At 39.0% G+C, this 22,811-nt stretch overlaps 1 protein-coding gene across 4 annotated transcripts in view; it reads right to left on the reverse strand.

Moving 5' to 3' along the window:
• Window positions 1-317: 317 nt before the first annotated feature.
• SNCAIP (synuclein alpha interacting protein) overlaps window positions 318-22,811 on the reverse strand; it is a 92,217-nt gene continuing 69,723 nt past the window's right edge. For 3 of the 4 annotated variants that reach the window (XM_075020305.1, XM_075020304.1, XM_075020303.1), the window contains 6 exons: window positions 22,135-22,260; window positions 17,984-18,153; window positions 10,840-10,932; window positions 7,284-8,346; window positions 5,428-5,498; window positions 318-872 (listed from right to left, as the gene is read on the reverse strand). In XM_075020305.1, the coding sequence (XP_074876406.1) occupies window positions 788-872; window positions 5,428-5,498; window positions 7,284-8,346; window positions 10,840-10,932; window positions 17,984-18,153; window positions 22,135-22,260 (1,608 nt within the window). In that variant the 3' untranslated portion in view covers window positions 318-787. The remainder of the gene's footprint in view (window positions 873-5,427; window positions 5,499-7,283; window positions 8,347-10,839; window positions 10,933-17,983; window positions 18,154-22,134; window positions 22,261-22,811) is intronic. The other variant, XM_075020306.1, reaches the window with a different exon arrangement.

The raw sequence follows: 22,811 nt of genomic DNA on the forward strand, positions 1-22,811 counted from the left end.
ATGACAGCTTTGAGACAATATGGATTAGGTTTTAGCAGATTACTTGGTAATTTGAAAAGAGCCGAGCACATTGCCAGTGTTTGGCAAGTAAGCATAAATGGTAAATTAAAATTGCATTTATGCTTTCTTTTTATTTCTATACATTTTAAAGCTGAAAAAGGACCACTAAACATTAAAGCAATTCTTGACTCAACTGATTGACTGACCTGAAATCCTGGTACTGTTTCATTATCAAAGGAGTACCAAAAAGACCAATAAAACACTTAAAGCTCAAAAATTGAAACACCAAAGTATAAGAAGTATCTGCACTCAGTGTGTCCTATTAACACTGTCTTTATTTCCTTTTTACAAAAAATAGAAATAACACAGACACATACTCAAAAAAAATCAATGCTTTTGCCTTGGTCTCACTGAGGAGCTGAGCAGGCAGAGTCCTGGCTGAAACTTTGACAGTATATGCCACTGACAAAGGGAAATAAAGATATATCCATGCAAGACACAAAGTACAAAATGTGTTCTGTGGCCCAACAAACATTTTGGAGGTTGCCTGTGTCATAATGATTTTCAAATTGTTACTTTTGCTCACCCATGCCTTTACACAGCACAGCTTACAAACAAGTTACATATACATACATATCATAAAAAAGTTTTGTATATGGTCTAACTGCTACAAATTAAGGCATCCTAACAGCTGCTGTTTTGCTGGTGAGGGGTATGTCTCATATTAGTGTTTCAAAAGGATATATTTCAGGTATTTCAAACAAAGTGAGACATCATAAGATGTGGTTTAGAGGAAGAATTCCTGCAGCTCTGGCTCTTCAGTACTCTTTTGACTGTTGGATTTCCGGCTTTTCCTATTGATGTCATCATGCCTGGAGAGAAAAAGAAGAAAGTTACTCATGGTAACATGAAGAATATAGAGGGATTTGCCTTGCGTTTGTTTACCATGTTTTATTCCATTTGCAAGTATTGAATTTGAAATAATCTTTCTCTCTGGGCTTATTTCTCTAGACATGTACTACACACAATACTTTTTAATACTGTGGATTCTTACTGACTTTCTTGTAGTCCCTATTCTGAAATCAAAACTGGAAACCAATGGGACAATAAAGAGCTTTTTAAGTCATGGCATTAATTAGTACACTGTCATAATGTTCTGGTAATAATGGACAGACTGTCCAAAAATTCCTTGTACTTTAGGGAGAAGTACCATAGTGATAAAAAGATCCACTAAAACAAACATTAGACATATCCTGTTTGTTTCTGAATCTACCTGTAAGAGAATCATCTAGTCCCCATTAATAATCATCAGAGTGAAATAAACACTTTCAGAAGGTGATTCATTGGACTTTATGTGTCCACTTAAGTAGAAGATGGTGGCAAAGGCCACAGGAAAAATGGCAAGCAGTAATTCTCTTTCTGACACGGAGTCTATATCTCTTTTAACATGGTAATTTAGGTAAAATCTCAATTCAAATCATTAAGATTTTATTAGATACACAGATAAGGATAATTTCTCTATAGTGTGTCTTCATTTCCACACTAGGTAAATTTAAATTTTAAAAAAATCATTTAAAAGCTATCACTCATGTATGAGACTCAAACTGCTAATTAAAGTAGAACAATTATACACTAAATATTTATAACACTCAGATTCTTCACTTCCTTTCATATGTCCTTGTTCTGAATCGCCAGTATGTTCACCCCCTCTTCCAGCTAAGGATTTTTGATTAAGCATCCAGACCACAGCAACTTTCAAACATGTTAAAAGGCTCATTTTTAGTTATTACTGCTGAACAGTAAAACTCCTACAATACAATCATGACTAGCTGGTTTGTTGCTGCAAAGGACAGATACTAGCGGGAGGTTAAAAACTCACAGCAAAGGGCAAGAGTATGTGTATAAAAAGTTTGCCTTAAATTCACATATTTGTGAGCCTCATTCTTATAAACCAGAATAGCTTTATTCCAGTCTACAACCACCGCAAAGGACCAAATATCACCAAGAGACTGATACTTAGGATGCCTAGATAACCTTGCAGTTACTTCAGGATTTAACAGAAGCTGACCTTCTCAGGGACCATGGTTGTGGGTCCTAATAAGAGGACAGGAGGGATCACTTTATTTTAAAACACCCTTCATTCATCTAAATGACTGTTGCCACATAGCCAAAGCAAGAGCAAAAGACATAGAATGAGCTAGAGGAGGTAGAATTTGTAGGACTGAGTTTGAGGAGGTAAAAGAGGAGCACTTAATTTTTTGCCGTTACTAGTTTTTGGCACGTAACATGCATTGCTGTTATCAACAGCACGTTTGGCATTAACCATGGAGCTTTATTAAAGGATGCTTTCTAAGGCTAAGACTTGCATCAACTAACTACCGTGTTAGCGTAGACTTGCAGTGCTGAAAGACCTTGTGGGTGAGTCCCCTGCGTAGAGGCTCACTAGGCACTCCAAAGACACCATTTTGCAGCTCTACAGTTGTACTGTGACCTCAAAGAGGATCGTTTTTAGCTAATGCAGATGTCTCTAGGTGACAACGCTGAACAGACATGCCTTTTACAACTGTGCCTGCTGACCTGAAGGAAATGTATTACCAATATTACTAATTACTAACCAAATTTCTAATATCTTCTCGGAATGCTAAAATCCCCTCATGCAAAAAGCACTGATGCATGATCATAACAGTTCACAACAAAACAACTGTAAATTGTTTGGGACTAGGCCTAAATGACTTTCGTATTGATTTTATACTGTTCTAGTTTGAATTGTAACTATTTTATTAGACATACAGACAAGCATCCTTTTTCTAGAGTATATATTTGAAGTTGTCATTTACCCAGCACTAGGTGTGGCTAGTGGGATATCTGTTAGGTTAGATCCACTTGCTATTTTAGAAGCATGCCCAGTTTACTATCTGACAGAAACCTGATGGTAGATTCTGCTGATTGCCCCTGACATATGAAGCAATTTTTGCTGTTGATAGCTGCAGCTAATACAAGGTTTTGTATTGATATGGTGAGTTAGTGCTTACTTTAATGTACTGCAGATCTCAGATGATTTAAAGTGTGGGAAAGAACCATTCACTGGCATACATGTAAGATGGAAAAAACTACAAGCATTTGCTTTCAGTCATACTATGCAAGAAACTAGCCAATCCTTCCAACAGGGGAAAAAATATCCCAACCCATCCCACACATCTGAAATTTACTCTAGGCCCTGAAGAAAAATAGGGTGTATCAAACTTTAAAAGGACGCTAGAAAATTTAATACAATGTGCTGCTCTTGAGCTGTGACCAATTTGAAAAAGTAAACTACAAAGCCTTAATGTACTTGGGTATTTTGAATGAAAAAATAAGACAAACAAAATAAACAGAAGCTGAAGAAAAAGAAGCTGGAAACTGGTGGACAGGAGTGTCATCTGATTGAAGGTAGATTTTGTATAACGACTTCAGAAGATGCTAATAAAATCCCCTACATAAGGGTCAAGAGTTAAAATGGGTTTTGGGACTGTGTCCAGAAATATAGCCCCCCAATATAACAATCTACAAAGGTTTAAAACACCAAAGACTGCGCTGTTTTCCAGAAAGATTCTTTTTCAGAATAGCTCTGAAATGGTAATACATAGTCAGCCCAGACCATCCAGGGAAAATTCAGACAGTGTCCAGGGGTTTGTAGTGCAATGTGATGGTGATGTTCTTCTATTATTTAAATTTCACAGGCTACAGGGCAGCATGCAGTGGACTAACGACAGGCACCCATTTTGCCATTAAAAAATCACAACACACCCTAAAAGGCATCACAAAAGCTGGCTTAGAAGCTCTGAGAGCTTTCAGGTCTGCGTTCTGGTTTCTGAAAAGCACAATACATCTTCCACTCTTATGTGATTTTTGGAAATCTCACGCCACAGACTCTGGCACACAATTTGCCCACTTCTGTCCTCATCTGTGGGTACAGTAACAGCCTCCTCAAGCTGTGCCCCTAGTGCACTCTGCTCCTTGCTTCCTGCTCTGGTTTTCCAGGTGCGCAACTTCAGGACAAGGTGCCGGGATCAGCAGTGCCTGGAGGGACAGCCAGGAGTTCAAGCCCAACCTTCACCGACCCAGCAGGTGACTCTGCAGCTCTGCAGCAGCAGCCAGACCTTCCCCCTCTCTCACTGCTTCTGCGGAAATGCCATGCTGCCAGGGGTTTCTCACACATGAGCATTTACAAAAGGCAATACCAAATTACAACAACTGGCTACATCCAGGAGACAGCTCTAATGTAAAAATGAGATTAACGGTTTTGTATTACTCCACGGTCTGGACAGGCAGCTGGGTGTTTTGACTGGAGGCTGCCCACTGATGGTCCCTCAAACTGCTGCTGTGCAGTCAGTTTTCTGCACTGGAATTTCCCTCTTTGTTTTCAGGAGAGAATGAAACCTCTTGGAAACCTTACAGTTCTGTTTCTGGTTTCACATACACTGTGCCAATGATTTCAGATCAAGACTCCCATTTCTATTATGGAAGATCCTGGCATTAGAAAAACAAGCGAACAACAACAACAAATCATTAGACATTTAGAAAAGAGTAACTTGAAAGTAATTCGGGCTCCTGAACTGCAGACTGACTAATTTATAATTTTCCCAGAAGTATCTTCAAATGTATAATTTTGGTGTCAATAGCAATAATTTTCAGGCCTAATGAAAGGATTTACATCTCAGTTTAACAGAAAAAAATTATCATCACAAGAATTTGTAAGTGTTAAGAGTTGAATAAAAATGACAGGTAATTTTTACAAAGCGCTTGCTTAAAAAATAAACACACATTTTGTCAAATGTTACTTTTTCCAAAATGTCTTTATGGACCTTGAGGGACTGGTCTCTATCTACCTGAATAGTCCTGATGGAACATATCTAAATTAAGGAGTTTGAACACAGTCAAAATTATCAGACATTTAAAAAACAGATTTAACTTCAAAGTCTGAGGGAGAGCAAGAAAAATGTGTGAGAATAGGAGAGCACTAGACTTAAAGTACAGCATTCTGCCTCATGTTCTCTGTACTCGCCATTTTGAGATGAACTGTGGTCTTTTTGCTCTCCTCATGAGAGGAAATTTAATTTCCATTCTCATCTGGTACTTGACTTTCATTCAACAGAGGCTGAATACTCAGCCAAAGTGTGCTATACTCCATGGTGGATTTATGAGTATGAATACTTTCTATACTTGCTTGGAACTGAAATCCTGTAGCCAGTTCAATGGTGACATCAGCAGAAATCCATCATAAATTTCTGCTTTTCTAGGAATTTAGATGTTCATCTGTTCATCTATTTCCCTTCTTGTGCATCAATCAATTCCAGTATTTCAGTTATGAATAATGTTAGCAAACACATGCAATTTCAGAAAACAAAGCAACAGAGATGCTAAATATCACCATGCATAAGCACATACCAAGCATTGTTACACAGAAGTTCTTCATTCAACGTGCTAAAGGAAAGACTGGTGTAGCTGCAGTAAGGACCCTAAGGAAGTACAACATCATATCAGTTAAAAACATGCACTGAGCTTACCATATGCATAACATGGAAGTCTATCAAAACATGCAGTAAAATAGCCACAATAACATTTTAACAGATTTTTTTTTGAGTTAGTAAATGAGGCTGAATCTGTTACCTCTTTGAGATGTGTGCTGTGGTCCTTTGGCTTGGTATGAAAATATACCCTTTCCACAATATTGATGTTGGCAACAATTACATACAAACACAGCCTTTTCACAGACAACATGCATCAATACTGTTAGAATTACCTTATCCAACTCTTCAAATTTCTTAGGGAACTATGAAAACTGCTCATGACCTTGCAATCTACCAGAACATCTTTGAAGACAGACTGCCTTTTCCTCTGTCACTACAAAATCTGAATCAGTGTTTTGAAAAAAATTGCCATTGTATTATGAAAATACTTCTATGTTAAATTGGCTGTTCAGCTAGGTGGTGCATGTTTTAAAGGCTCAAATTAGTAGTTCTTACTGTGATTCTGAGTAAACTTTTTAATAAATGCAGTCCCACTTCAATTTAGCCTATTAGGTCTCCTTTGATTTTTTTCATTTCATTTCACTTCACATTCTGCTATAGTGCTACTGTTCTAGCAGTACCCACTAATATGGACTGCTCACTGTTTCCCAGTTCTCTGTTTCCACTGTTTCTTTTCCATACTCATTTTGCCTCCTCTATGCCTAAGATTTTCCTGTGTTTTTCTCCCATTACCTTGTCATACTTTTTACAGTATATAATTCACTATTCCTTCTCCTCCTCTTGGCCTACTTTACTTTCTTTTTTTTCATCTTGAAGTTATTCTTTCGCCTCATGTCTTTCCATCCACCCCTTCCCTCCCACCCCGTCTTTCACAGAGGATTAAATCATCTACCATTCCCTCTCACTCAACTCTTTATCGTATCTCCAGATGTTTGCACTTCTCCTCTCTGCTCCACAGACACACTGCACTCAGAGTATTTTCGACCTCTGCCTCTTTCATTCCATACCTCTTCCTTTCTCTTGAAAGATACATTTGTTCAAAGTACTTTCTCTTTTCTTTGGAACAAGAGAGCCAGCCTCCTAACTGGAGACACCCCTCTTTCTGTTGGGATCCCAGAAAGGGAACTCTGTTGACTGCAGAGAGGGGATGATCTGGATCCAGTACATTTTGCTACAGACCAACCATATGCTCTGCCATGAGAAGACTCTGTGCTATGAGGAGAGGGTGGGAAAAAAAAGCTGAGTACTGACAGCTTCAACACCTAGGGGATGGCTGTAGCTCCCACAGAAGCAGGAAGGACCATTTCTGTTATTTTTCCTCTTTATATACTACCACTTATTTTTATCCTGTTGGCCTCACCAGTCTTGGCTATATAACAGGACAGGGCTAGTCCTTCAGTTATTTACTCCCCAGAAATCCCACGGACTGAAGCATAATATTCTCATTGTATGACTTGTCACTCAGAGCAATATCAAACATCATTTCCAGGTAAATCACGTCTCTGTGGAAAGCTTTCAACACAGAATATGCAAACCACGTGCACTAAGAGTACAGACTCTGCACACAAGCAATACCTGCCACTCCTTGGAAAAGCCTTCCAAAATTAAAACAGGAATTAAAACAGTGGATGGGCTTTCTACAGATCAAATACAGTAAAATATTTGTGTACGTCCTTTTGCTACAGAAAGGCAGGAAGAAGAAGCTGTCAAACTTATTCATTACTTAAAGGGACAGGAGAAAAAAAAGGCCCTTCCTTCTTTCAGTGCACTCACTGGCTTGTTTCTTCCTTTTGTGAGAGCTGCTGGATTTCCCTTGCTGTCTGCTGTCTTCCTTCCTAATGAAGTAAAGGGCAGTGTCGATGAGGTTTTGATCAGGTTTGCTGTTTGACAGTTGTTGTTGTTATTTTGGTTGCCACTCAGTGTCTCCATTATGGACCGAAAGGTTCCAAAAGGCCTTTTCAGCTGGTCCCCCGCTGGCTCCCCAGAGCCAGGTGGAGACCGCACGAGTCCTTTGCCCCGGTCTTTATCCTTTTCCTCGCTTAGTTCTGACTCTGCTAGCTCCACCTGCACCACAGGCTCCTCGAAGGTTACTCGAAGTTTCAAATTTTGGGAGGTTCTGCGCTTTGAAGACGGAGACTTGAGAGCACTCTTAGGGCTGGTGGCAACCTTTTGAGCAGCGGCACTGTCCATGCTGGACGGAGAGTTGTCTCCACAAAACTGGCTCTGAGGTAGAGCACCAGGCTGATACGGGGCTTCATTATCCAGATCGCTGCTCTCTGAAGTAGGGGAAGGACTGTGGCCCTCCACAGACTTAGAAACCCTGATACCAAAAGGGAAGCGGCGTCCTGCTGCAGAAGTGTGTTTCTTGATCATCAGGTGCAAACTCTCTGTGCTCTCAACACTCTCCACTATGGGCTGAGGCCTTGGTTTGTCAGTTCTTTTCACAGTGGTGTTCCTGTGGTCCTCAGAATTAGCTGAGTCTGTGTCAGACTCGCTGAGTGACCTCTGCATCAGTTGCCTCAGTCTGGCTAACTTCAGCTCCCTTTTCTCTGGCAAAATCTTCTTCACGTTCTTGGAGGATGCATGAGCATCCTGAAATTCCAAAGTCAGCTTTTCCTGCATACAGACATTTTCAGAGATTTCCTTCCCCAACAACTGGCGCAAGATTTTATCAGAGTCCTCATCTTTTATCTTGGCTCGAGAGCGACTAGAAGTTCCCAAGCTGCCAAGAATCTGAATCCCATCTTGGGTGTTCAATTTACTTTTTGGTGGAGACAATTCATCTGCTTCAGATGGTTTCCATTGGGGTTTGCCAGAAGCAGGAGATGATGGCAAGCTTAAAGAAAAAAAGAGGAGGAAATACCACAGCCAAATTAGTGCACATAGAAAATGTGAAACTGCCATTTCCAGTGTACGTGTCTGTCTCAGCTTATTGTTACTTATCCTCTTCATCACTACTCACATGGAATTCATTACTATGATGCCACAGTGAAGACTACACAGAGAAGGATGTAACCCTGCTTCCACTCCTAATTAGGATTTGAGTCTTTTCACTTTCTCTTACAAAGAAAACTCCTTAAAATCAAAACTTAGAATTGTTATTTCAGTGCCAAAGATGACTTTCTGAGGAAAACTTCAGAGAAACTACTATTTCCTATTTGTGGGAGTTGACATGTTTTAAAAGGTGAAAAAACCTGCAAGGCCAAATGCCTACTATCCAAGTCACACCATAATACAAAAGTAGCTTATTCTAAATACTGCAAAAGTACCATCTCTCTGCATAGCAATGATTTCATAAATCTAAACTTCATCTGGTATTAATAATAGCCATATAAGACCTCATGAAAAGTCAGGGCCATTTGCACTCAAAACTTTTCAGATATGAAATGCTGAAAAGCATGAGAAAGGTGACATGAATTTATTTCAATACTATTAGAATAATAAATTAAATTTTGAACTCCAAATGTTATGTATCGAGGAAACAGCAATCTCAAGTAAGTCTGATTTGCAAAGAACGTAAATTACAGACACCATTTCTTTCCCCGTGGCGTATACCAGAGCTCATAATACTCCATTCTTATTTTAAACCACTTTCCCTCTCAGCAAGGGTAAGGTGACAAAATTAAGGTCTGTGTGAGGCAGTGTATTAATGAATTTAATTTCTTTTTTTGCAAGCAACTTCTACTCTGATGAGTCCATAGTTCTAACAGTGTACAAAATTCACATGCCTATACTAGCCACCCCATCTTCAATTCATTTTGCGCTTTTTCTCCTGTGGGAAACCAAAACATACACTGAAGAATATGTATGTATCTACAATAGACATTCCTAGTAAAAGGGATAGGTTCTCTTAAATCTGCTACTGGCTCCTTGGATGATGATAATATCCACAAGTGAGTTCTAGCTGGAAGAAAAAGTAGTAGCCAACTATGAAATAAATTTTCAGACTTCCTCATTTAATTAAAAAGCTGTTGAAACCTGCCCTTTTAAAGCAATAATGAATGATGAGAGATCTGCTCTCACCTGATCTTATCTGATACTGAAAGTAAAACAGTCCTGGTGCTCACCAGTACTCAGATGCGAGACCACTTGGAAAGACCAGTCAGCAAAAATCACAGAAACCAAATGAGCTGGAAGACAGTGTTTGCTCCCATTGTCCCTGTTGAGCTGGCAGACAGGGAAGACAAAGACCATGATTCTAAAAAAAAAAAAGGACAGAACAACTCTTTCCAGTGTGTTTTTCTACTTCAGCAGGATTTTGGAGTTTACAGCCCTTTCCTAGCTGAAGTTCCTTTACACAAAGCTTCTCCAATCCCAATGTCTTTGTTATCTACTTCTGTAACTATTTGTGTTTGTCTGAAATACTGACGCATGAAATTCAGGGACATGGATCACTTCTCCAGAAAAGTGCTTGAGATTCTGTAAGAATGGAAAAAGAGCAGTCACTGATCCTATGAGTTCATACTTGAAGACCCAAAGCTCTGACCATCAATACCTGCAGAAGCTTTTATGCTGGCTTTATACTTTAACACATATGTAGCTCCCTAACAACTCTGGAACAAGAAGAAGCGCTGTATATGTGTTCCAGAGAGGAAACTGCATTAGAAGGTAATGATAAATTGAGTCCTATTTGCACATGAGTTACTTAATTCCTTTCAAAGTCTTCTTCAGATTGCTATCAGAGGGAAGTCGTGTGCTTGCTTCACTTCCATGCATCACACTGGAAGTCTGTGGCAGAAGTCAAAGAGATACATTAGCAGACTCCAGATCCAGTCCTCTGCCTTTACTTTCCTCCTCTTTAATGTTACTCAGTTTGTGTCTATTTCTGGAACTTCTGGCTGGATATGTAAACAATACATAAAATTTCTGGAGTTTTGACTTTTTATACAAGCTACTGCAGGCAAAAGATTTAATGAGCGTAAGGAGTCTTATTAATCTGAAAGCAGGTTTTGTTGGTAACTGAATTATGAATTAGTGCTGGCAGTAATGTACAGTGGACCACCACAAGGTCAAACTTTACAACTTTCCTAGGGGTTTCTAGGATCCTCTGCTATTCATATAATACAAAATATATTGTATCCCACTGTAAATCTGATTTTCGCTCTGTTGGGAAACAGGGACTATTAATTTCATACTCAAAATTTCCAATATTTATACAACATTATACACTGTCAAATTCTAGAAGGTCAGCTTCAAGCCCATGAGGTAAAAAAACACATTTACTTTACAGAACACATCTGTTATTTAGACAGGTTACAGCTTCTCCGGATAACTGATGTACCATGAAAGTGCGCAAATCCAGGCTGCAACACAATTCCAGTCACCTTACCCTGGGGATGTGGGCAGTGACTTGCCCTCTGACCGCTGGGCTTCTAAAAGCTGCTGGAGCTGGTTCTGTAATGTCACACGTTCCACTGTCTGCCTGCAAGAAAATGTAAGAAAGACTGTTTACCTTGAATTGTAGAACTGTCAGCATTAGTAAGTTACAGGATAACTGATACTAGCCATTCAACTTTGTATTCAAAGAAGTCCTCTTCACCTATACTTTACATAGTAAATAAAAGGAGGAGTTATAAATAATAACATAAAGAGGGAGTTTGTCTCTGAATCCCTGTGAACATTTTGTGATCACTATACAAGACCAACTGAGAGATGCTTACTTGTCAGAGATTATTTATTTTATTTCATATAAGGACAAGAGTGGGATCATAAGCAGCAGTTAATTGGAACTGAGTAACTCACAAAAAATAACAGTCCAGAAACAAGATATGGCAGAGCAAACCACTTAGTTCTTACTTGTTTGTGCAAAGGAAGAGGAAAGGGACAGATTAAGAAGTCACTTCCTACATTCAGTGGATGGCTTTTACTCAGCTAAATGATAGCTCAGACAATGGCTCTCTCCTTTTCTATCTGCAAATGAACTTAGAGAGGAGCCTTTGCCCACTGAGAAGGGTTGGGTTAATCTTCTTCAGCTACAGGATGGAGCTAAGCATAATCTCTCTGTATTCAGGGGAGTAGGAAAAAACACATCTGCTTGCTGCCCAGCCTTACTAAAGGTTCTACCTGTGGTCTGCACCCACCTTATACTCAGTAGTGCTGTACCTACTGCAGTCTATCACTTTCAGTGTGGTTTTGTGATCTATGCTGCTTTGTAAATAACTTTAGAGACCCATGTGTAAAAAATTGTAAAAATTATATTAGTAATATCAAAGTGACATCCATACTACAAAGTCCATTTACCATATAACTATAGTCACAATCTCTGATGCCCTGCCACATGCTTCTTTCCATAAGAAGGACTCAGTTGAAAAAGATAACCTGCAAACTTTCAAGTAGTTCTATGAAAATGAAGGAATAGATCAGTTTGCCACAAAAAGTTCTTCTTCCTCTCCCTGTTCCCATCCAATTTAGACATTCCATTCTAACATCAAAACACCCCTTTAGCTTGTCGACCACCACAGATAACATTCAATCCTGTTTAGTGACCTGTTCCAGTGCCTCTAAACACTGCACAGACAGAATTATTGGGAAACTATTAGAAAACAAGAGACTTACAGCATTTTGTTACTGTACATATGATATCTTTCACCCAGTACACAACTGGTACATTTGGTTTTATTCCCTGGTTCTGATCAAATGACCATGTGAAAATGACTTTTTATCTGCTTCCCCCAGGCTCTGCTTCTGTTGCCATAGAAGTAATATGTTTTTAGTACTTTTATTCTTGTTGGATCTGCAGAACTAATACAGTTCTCCACCAGTGAGCTGGACTCTTTCCTAGCTTGCATGCCATCAGCAGAAGAGTTAGCTGAGTTCCAAATGCACTCTTTATAACTGGCAATGTCAAAGCCAGAAAGAATCCAGATGACTTTTTAGACTAGGGGGTGTACTTGCAGAGTTGGCAGAAAACAAACATTTTACTTTTAACGTATCAGAATGCTTCTGAAAAGTACCACAGAAATAAAGGTGGGATCTTGACATATTGCCTTGCCATCACATTTTACAATACAACCATACTTTACGTAGATCCTTTCTTCCTTTAATTTTCCATCTTCCTTCATCTTGCCTACACTCTTCCTTAGACTATTTTAAAATTACTCCTACCATCTGTCAACATTGGCTTATATTGCAACTCCCCAGATACTGTATTTGAAGAGCCAGGGAAATTTTCATTTGAGATTAGATTGTGATGCAATTTATCTGTTTTATTTGCCTTTTATGCTTCCTTCAACTTCTATTTCTAAATATCTAAATAATGTAGCTAACAGCTTCTTATGCTTTTAGCTTTAATGGAAATCTCTGACACCTCTTCTGTTGAGTTAATGTTCTCATTCCACTTAAACATTTTATTATGCTAAAAGAATTAAAGTTTCCTCCATTTTAACAGTTTAATCAGTTAGTAAATAGCTCACAGAAACACACACATCTTGCCAGCACTACCCCTGAAGATATATAACATACACATATGTACTAAGCTAACATTGAAAACAAAGGGTCACAAGTTCTTAGAATAGCAATATTGCTAAGTATTGAAACCAGACTGATTTAGAAGACAAGATCACTGTAGCTTCAGCGGTAAGAGGATCTACTTACTTTATATTTAATGCTCAAATTCTGAGGGTCTTAGCTTAGACAATGTTCCCAGTAAGTAATATGTAAGGACCCTTCTGTGTCTACTTAGACAATTGTAGACCCCAGCTACCTGCTAATGAAATCAGGGAGCTGAGTAACTGAACAGGGAACAGGCTGAGGCACTGGGCTCTACTGAAGTACTTTTCACAGTATGTTGTCTTCTCTGTTTTGTTTCAAATAAAACAAGAATGGCCACTCTACAAAGCAGAAAATAAACCAGCTTAACTAACTAAAAAATTGGTGAACACTGTAAAGTTTATATTGGGTTTCTTACTACACTTCTATATAACACTTAAGAACACACACCAAAAAGCCCCTGCAATCAGCAACCTTACCATACCACTACAATAATTTTTTATTCAGCTATTTTTACAGCTATTCCTATGAAGTTTCAGGAAAATCATGGATTTTGTTTACAGAATACAGAAAAGTGGTGGCAACAGAGGCTATTAAACCACTTTATCATCTTCATCTTTTGACTCATGGTTTGCTTTGATCTTTGCCTTGCCAGAGATTTTGGCTTGATAGTGTATTAAAAGGATCAGCAAGTGTCTCATTCATTATTTGCTTTGCACATCCAGGTCCATAAATGTAGGACAGTGCAAACCTTTGGGAATGCAGGTAGAATGGTCTGTCATCAAGCAGCATTGTAAAGAAGTCTAGGGAAGCATTAATCTTATGTCATTAGTTCTGACTTGGTGTCTTGAGGCCCAGAAAGCCCAAACAATAAAAGTCATTACTGCTAATGTCATCGGTGCTAGAAACCATGTATTTATGCAGGTAGGAATTTTCTACACTAGCAACTAAGTTTTTTTCAGGCAGATATAATCAGTGAGAGAATAATTACAAATGTAAGACCTATGGAGACCTCAGGAAGTAAAATGAAAGCCAATATTTTGTATAGACTCTGAGAAACTTTTGTGACTGTCCTAAGCATTTTGTTTAGTTCAGAAAGTCTTATTGGATTGACCAAACTTCTATACTTAGCAAGAGATGAAAACCAAAGCTTTTATTTTGAAGCCAGTAACAGCAGTTTTTGTGGGCCACTTTCCTTTTTAACCTATGGAAAGAATTGCTTGGTTCCTTCCCTCCTTTGGGGAAAAGTCTCAGTTAATCCTCTTGCAAAGATTCAATGGAACATTTCTAGTTACGACTTATTTCCTTCTTTCAAACATAAAGGCTTTTCTCTCTGAATGGAGACTTAGACCCAACTCAAAAGGTTTTGCTATATTCCTCTGTATTTGTCATCTGAGCGGCTTTGGATCAAAGTACTGAAAGATGTGAAGACTCTGGCAAAATGTGATTTTATTGTTTTGGTTTTGTGCCTTCTTTTCAGGAATGGCTCCAAAAAGCGTGATGGATTGGGATAACTTCTCTCTAGAACAGCTCTATGTTGCCTTGATGACTGGAAGAGATTATAAAAAGAGAATGAAAGATGGTAGTTCCTTCTTTGGTTTAGGACCTTTGAAGATACGTCTTGCTAGGTGCTGGTCTAAGACAGTTTCTGCGCTTCTGTTCTTCTTGCACAATATCAACCATTCCAGTCTCCCTGTGGTTGGGGACATACTGTGTTATCAGAGAGAGGCTCTTATCCCTGGCTAATAAGGCACACAGAATAAAGGAAGATTGCATTATCAGCTCATGTTTACAGCAGCTGAGGGAAGGCTGAGAAGCACATAAGGGCTTTCTGTGTTGATATTCACCATTCAAGTAATCCATCATGATACAATCATAACTATTCTGTCTTTAGAACAACATCCATTAACACCAGTGGAAGCAAGTGGAGAAAATACAGGAAAGCCAGCTCAACTGCCCACGTTGGAGCTATTCCTACGTAACAGCAGTTTGAAGTGACTCAGACTATAAACCGGACTTCCATCTGTTGCCATCTGATGCTTTCTGGATCTTCAGAGGTGCTGTAGACAATGAATTCTCCTGCTATGCCAGAGGTAAGGCCCCTTGAGAAACTGCCCCAGGCATGTACTTCATATCATCCTTGGATTTTTATGCAGGATGGGGCTGCAAAACTGGGCAAGAGTCTTCTTGCATCATCCCCTCTGGCTCCTGAGCATGGGCTTCTGAACATGGTCCATTACTTCTATCAGAGCCACTCACAGCCTGAGGCTTGCAGCCCAAATAGCCATGCAGAAGGTGCTCTTTCAAGAAGAAAATAGAATATTTCACTGCCTCAGTAAACTGCAACAGGGTTGCACAGGAGACTGACATCTCTGTAGAAGAGGAAGAAAAGGCTGCTGCTGCACTTACTGGAGCTAAATCTGAAGCCTGAAAAAATAGGCTGCTGAAGGGAAGCAGATTTAATTCCAGCTGAGACAAGCAAAGGAACCCATCAGGAGCCAGATAAGAATGATTTAAATGACTTCCTGTGCATGCAGTCTGTAAGATGACAGGGCGGGAGACTTGGAACGGTGTTAATGCTTTTGTCAGGAAAGTCAGAACTAGAATATTTCTATGGAGGTGAACAGCCTGCTGACTGACATTACAAGTCTTTCTTTTCCATATGAGAGGTTAACACTTATATCAAGTACTGGGTGAGCACTGAAGAGAACTGAAACACTGAGAATCTGTGGTTGCCTTTTCTACTTCCTGGTGTGTGCGGGTTTTTTCTGCTGAGTTATGGGGAAAATACATTTCATTGTACATTGAGATGAGTCAGCTGCTAATGCAGGCTACTCAGGAAATACCCTATGTTCTGGGTTTTTTTCCTTTATATCAGCTGATTTGTATATTTTAGTATTTCTCAGCAAATGAACCAGCTACAAAACACCTGGTACTTTGAAATATCCAGTGAACAGTGTTAGACTGTAAAAATGAAAACAGTGAGAATTATAATAACCCTTAGTTCTCTGTATTTATGAGAGTATAAAGGTAAAAGAAAAGATATCATAAAGAGAATATGCCTTTATAATATAAAACTTAGAGGTACAAACATAAAAATAAGCATACTTCAAATGCAGGAAGGTATTCTGTAATGACAGAGAAGACTGCTACTACACACTCCTTTTGCTGTGAAAACAGTGCAAAAGAGATACCTGATTATACCAAAAGGGTGAATTAACAATACAGATAATTTTTACCCTTATTTGGAAGACATGCAGTTTAAAACTAAAAATTGTATCACTGTAATGTGTTGGCTTCACCTGGCAAAAAGCACCCATGCAGCCGGTCTCTCACTGCCCCTATTCCTCAGTGGGATGGGGGCAGAAAATAGGAAGAAGAGAGGCAAAAAAAGCTCGTTGGTCAAGATAAAGACAGGGAGATCACTTACCAATTACTGTCATGGGCAAAAGAGACTCAGCTTGGGGAATTTAACTTAATTCATTGCCAATTAGAATAAATATTTCATTATTGATTCAGGTATTGGGAAACAAAAAAGGACAGACATTTAAAACACCTATCCTCCCCTTTTCCAGGCTCAACTTCACTCCCAGGTTCATCTGCACTCCAAGCCCCTCTTCTCCCCCTTTCTCAGGCTTCATTCCAGACACCTCTCCTCCCCTCTTGTCATTGCTGCCAGTTACACTCAGTCTTTTCAGTGAGGCAATGAGCAGCACAGGTCAGGGTTTGTGTGTAGCAGTTTCTGCTGCTCCTTCCTTCTCACTTTTTCCTGTGCTCTACTGTGGGTCCTTTACAGATTGCAGTCCATTCAGGGAAGCACTGGTTCTGGTGTGGGCTTATCCAAGGGCTGCAGTCCTTTCAAGGCGTATACCTGCTCTAGCATGGGTACTCCATGGGCCACAGTCTCTTTGGGGATATGCCTGCTCCACCATGGTGCACCTCCTGCTCCTCTGACCTTGCTGCTCCCTCTCTTTGTCACTCCTCTCTTCCCTTCTCCTCTCTGGCATTTTTTGCCCTTTCTCAAATATGTTTTCACAGAGGTGTCAACAACTTGGTTGATGGGCTTAGCTGTATCCTGCAGCGGGTCTGTTGCGGAGATCGCTGGAACCAGTTGTGTCCAGCAAAGAGCAGCCACTCACCTGTTCTTATAAAGGCCACCCCTGCAGCTCCCCTGCTAACAGTCTTTTAATTTATTCCCAGTACAATTACCCACATACTGCTTGCATAAAATGATATGGTCTCCTCTAAACATGGGTTTGTCAGAAGTAATTTTCAAGGCTTGTGGTAGCTGACAAGCTCTTGATCATTTATGTAAGATGCAACAACATTAGGTCAGTGCTGATGGTTTCTAAGAGTCTTATCTTATGAGCCCATTGACATGCTAAGTCACAGTAACTACACCTATAATAAAAACAAGCAATTGCATAAATTCATGTTTCAAAATAACAAACTCTTTACAGAATGTTTATTAAAAACCATACTAAAATATTAATACCAGCTCCTATGAAGAAAAAAAGAACATATTTCCTGAGTAGCCATTGTGGGCTTTGGTGACCTTCCAAGTCCAAAAAACCCCCTCCAACTATGTTTCCGTTATTCTTCCCAACATCAACACCCAGCACTGTAACAGGGAAGAGCCACTCACTGTATATAAAAGCATGCTATGTGAACAGAAATTATGATCAGCAATGATGCTAAGGTATGCAAAGGGAAAAGGGACAGGATTGCTTCATACATACCCTTTTCCACTCCCACTCCTTCATCTATGTTCACAGTAAACTGCCAAAAAGAGAACAGCTGAAAAACTGAGCTGCTAAAGGGGAAGGGGCAAATGCTTAAGAGCAGGAAAGAGTGGAGAAATGAGGTAGAAATATGACTTGAAAATATCATACATAAGAAGCAGAAAACAGACACTGCTAATAAACTGAAGACAAAATAGGGTACTACTTTAAGAATGATCTCTCTGCTAACAGTGAAACACTTACTCCTTCAGCTGCTTTGTTAGCTTGACAACCTGCGAGGCCAATGACATACATGTCTCCACAACTACTAAGTAGCGGGAACACATGGTGTGCCCATGTCGCTCAGCACTTTGTGAGGGTTTCTCTCCCATGTGGTTTTGCATGGTGACATTTGCTCCATATTCAACCAACGTCTGTAAAAACACAAAAGGAAACATTGACACCTGTAAGTGTAGGTCTCTGTTGTGACTTCTGGTCAACCACAAAAACAGCTGGATACAAAGCTCTCCTGAATAAAATGCTTGAAAATGTTGGTCTAAGCCAATCATTTTTAAAAATCAGTCACTGACAAGTCTGTATGCAGCTTGAACTCAAAACACCTACCACTAAAATCTATCACTCAGGTGCAAGGATAACACAGAAGACTGAGCTGTGGTCCAGAAGAACTATAAAAAGACTATATTCTTCCTTCCTCTTCCCTTGCCGTTCTACTCAATTTTTTGTCTGTTCATTTGTTTGTACAGCATAGCACAACTTGTAGCATTCATACAATGACTGGAATCGTCAAATGAAAACAGAGGACTTATATTTAGGCACCTATTGATTCTCTCCTGAGCCACAGTGATAAACTTTTTCAGATGCACCTGTCTATGCATTACTAAACATTGTGCTAACTTTGCACATGGTAGACCTAGAAAAGAAGACATAGGCAAGTGCAATTCAAAGGACATCTGTGCTAGATAAAATCAGGGTCCAGGGCAGCATGAACACATTGCTAGCCAGTTTATAGAGGGTGGTGATGAGCTGTAATGACTGATGAGGTCTGGTATTTGCTGTTCATGGGATCTCCACACTGCAAGGCATTGCAACACACCCTTAGAATCTCATTTTAGGAATGTCTTTGCTACAAAATTTGCTGAGTCCTTTTGTGGCTTAGCTCTCAATTTCCTACCACAGCAGAATCCCTGAATTTAAAACACTCAACGCAGCAGTCTCAATGTCCTGATTCCTTAGCCAAGTGATGTTTGGATATGAGAGGTGTGGCAGATACTTTCCAAAAACTCCTTTAGGTCAGACAGGCACAAATTTCTTTTTGCAGAAAGTAATCTGTACAATGACTTTTTCAATCTGCTTGGGTTTTGGGTTTTTTTTTTTGTTTCTTTTTTTAATGCTGAAAGAAGTCTCATTGCTTTGCAATTGCTTGATCACCTTCTACTTTCTTTTAAAGAGATACTCATATATATGTCAGCTTTTAGTCTTTAAGAAAAATAATGGCTTATGAACCCTAGCTTGTGGCTGGAGAATTGTCCAGGTTGTAAGCATGACATCTGAGTTACCTCTGGGACTTGAATCCAGAGCATTGTAAGGGCAAAAGAAGTTCTGCCAGGCTGACCTCAAGACATCCAATAACTGAAGCAAGAATTGAGACCAAACCTTCACTCTTTCTGATCTGTTTGTGATAATCAGTGTTATGCAGTATTCACTTTACCGAAGAGCCTAGAATAGGACCTAAATGTCCTCAGCAATGTTCAGACACACATGGCTTTTAGCACTTTGGAAAAAACTATGAAAAAAATCATGATGCATTCAAAAACCATAGCATCATTAACATTACACATACACATGCAGAAGAGGAATTGTGTGGCTGAGCTCTTGGTTGACTTATCCAGGCAGAGCTGGTAAGCCACGAAGGATTGGAGTGGCTTTGTTGACTCAAACCAGCAGGCAGAGACACCTCTACACCTGCTGACAGGAGAGAGGAGTGGTGGTCTGTCTGGTCTGCTAAATCTATACAGAAAGAAAACTTGTGAACAGTCTTGCCCTGCATCTCATGTCAATAAATTTGGTTTAATTTGCCAATAAAGAAAATAAAGAAGAGAGAGTTATGACCCTACAAGAAAGCAATCTTTCAGTTTGGAACATGATAGGAGTGTCACCTGCTCATAAACACAGTGAATGAGAGGGCCAAGGAATCACTGACAGCCTGTGACGCTCCATCTTTTGTACTGCTCCTTATATTCTCTCTGACTCCTTTATTGCTTCTTTTTTTTTACCAGATCATTCACTGTACATTGTTTTAAATTAGACTATAAGTTCACTGGGCAGAGGGCTTATTTTGTTTCACAGCATAACAAAACATCAACTACACTTAAAGACTGTGAAGTGTTAATGAAGTGACATTACTAACATTGTGTATTTTTGTTGTTGTTAGATATTTTCTTGATTTATTTCTCATGGCTTCACTTCAACACAAAACACTTGTTGATTTGTATATTTATCTACATTAAAATAATCTTGAGAATTCTAAGCCATTTATTAATGTTTGTTCTTCATGGGGAAAGCAGGGCTATTCTCTTCTTGGTTTAGTTTTATCCATGAAAACAGCCTGCACGTGTCACCACTCTGTTCAAAATCATCTACTCTCATTTCTCCTTCAAATGCATTGTACACCTTGATGAGGCATTGTTGAGTTATCAACCCTAAGCACACACCCTACCACAAAGATGGTAGTAAATCATAAACTAGTAAATCATAAACATTTCTTCCCACTTTTTTCCAACTGATCATAGCAATTATCTACAATACAATAATAAAAACACTTGATTTAGCTCAAATGTGATGATTTGTTTATTTTATTCTCATAAGAATTTGTACAAGGTCCATTCCTGACATCTTTAAAAGACAGACATGTCCCATCAGTGACAAAATGCAGAGATGGTCATGTTGTCCAAATCTATTTCACTGTGTTCTTTTCAAGATTATTCATTCAGCTCAACTGTCACCTGTTTTTCTTTCTTTACTGTGTGAGACTCTCAAACTGGGTTTTATGGAGTTACATCTTCTCTGTGTCCAGATATATAAATAGTCTGCTATAATAATAATAGTAATAGTAGTAGTAATAATAATAATAATAATAATAATGATAAGCTATGCTTCTGTAGATTAAACATAACAGTGTGCACAAATATATTTAGCTCTCTGAAGAGGTTAGCTAATGAGAATTGGCTAGCTGTATTTCTTTTAGGGTTCAACTAATACAAACCTTCTGTATTTGCACTGGCCTAAGAGATGCTGTGGATCAGTTCATGTGTGATAATAGGATTAACATGTTTACTGATATGCATCTGAGTCCTTAGACTCTGATAATTACTACTCCTTCTTAGACATGTTTTCCTCCCCTACTTGACTAGATCACTTTGATTTCTATTTCCTGCCTTTCTGCCATGTGGTTATTTATTCTTTATCTGTTCTTCTCCAGTGACTAATCTGTTTCTCAGATACCTTTCTGCAATCTCCTGTAATAATTTTATTATTATTTCTTCTCCAAAGAGCTTTCACTCAAAGGGTTGACAACACCAAATACTGAAATGTACTCCTATGACTAAGGGTTCTAGTAACTTTGATGGACAGAGGGTACATCTGCAATTCAACGCAAAGTCGAGACGCTTCACCTAGCCATCCAGTTCAACCTTACAGTTTTTTGGTATGTCTGCATTGAACACTGGTACTGTACAGAGGCATCCAAACTGGTTTATTCAGATCTGGCTCCCAAAGTACTGTAGCTGTGTAAGCCTTCTCAGCAGGACAAATTACCCTTTTCAGCAGTAATCTACAACAGAACTATATTGCTTTCAGTGGCGAAGCTGATTCATTGAGAATTAGTTAGAAATCACCATCACGCTGCCTTGTTTAGCATAGATACATTCAAAGATTACAAGTCTGGAAAGGATGGTTTACTCAAGGTAGAAATCCTTCAACAGAGAACAAACTTATCTGTTAGACTCCCCCTAAGCTGGAGAACTACAACTATTCATTGGAAAAAAGAAACAGAAGGAAAGTATCAGAACAGTAGAGTAGTCATATCTACACTGGCTGCCCTTTTGTAACATAAAAACACATGCATTACCTGCTTATGTAGAAACAACATAATCCTGCTTTCTTCTTGCAGTACAACAGTTACTTTAGGCTAACAATACCATAACAGAATGGAATCCAAAAAACCAGAGCTTTTTGGTATTTCAGTCTGAGTCCTACAGGTTTAAAGTTCTTCCTTCTAGTATATTTTAATGTATTAATAATTATTCCCACTTGTAAGATCTATAATCATTTTAATGGTTGTTGTCATTCAAGTTTGATGTAAAGGTGTTTCTGATATATCTTATATATCACTCTACCTGTATGCATCCTAGATAGCCATGTTGAGCAGCTATGTGAACAGCAGTATTTCCATCCTGGTCAACTTCATCCAGTGAAATCCCTTGTTCTTGCATAAACTGAAGAAGCCACAGAAGGATTTTCTCCTAGGGGGAGAGGGAAAGAGATGTCACAAAAGATAATGAAATAATGAAAAGCTAAATATACTAGAGGAATACTGGTTCTGTCATCTGCTACTAACATTGTCTAATAATTCCTTGTTTTCAGTCTCTCGAAACTTTGTAGGACTTAGTGTATCATGGGTCTGCCTCTGATTTGGTTTTTTTTTTCCCCAGGGAAGTAAGACAAAACACTTTATTTCTTTTATAAAAAGACAATAGGAAAAATATGAGTACTGTAACACATTCTGAGAAATTGTACATTAAAAAGCATGCATGCATGTATGTTGGAGACCTGAGGCAGAACAGCCTGTGTGTCAATCTGAAAAACAGCTTGTGAAATTTGGTGAAACTTCACAAGCCTCTTTGGAAAATTAAAACACGAGTATGTGCAGATCACAGAGCCGAGCAATTAGATTCTTCCAATCTATCATCATGCCTCAGCTCTGGGATGTTGTGCAAGAGGAGAAGCAACACAACTAAAACAAGGAAATCTCTCTATCCTGAGATCTCAGTGTATTGACTAATGGACCATTTAT

This window comes from Buteo buteo, chromosome Z, assembly GCF_964188355.1.
Source record: "Buteo buteo chromosome Z, bButBut1.hap1.1, whole genome shotgun sequence".
In the NCBI taxonomy this organism is placed as follows: domain Eukaryota; kingdom Metazoa; phylum Chordata; class Aves; order Accipitriformes; family Accipitridae; genus Buteo; species Buteo buteo.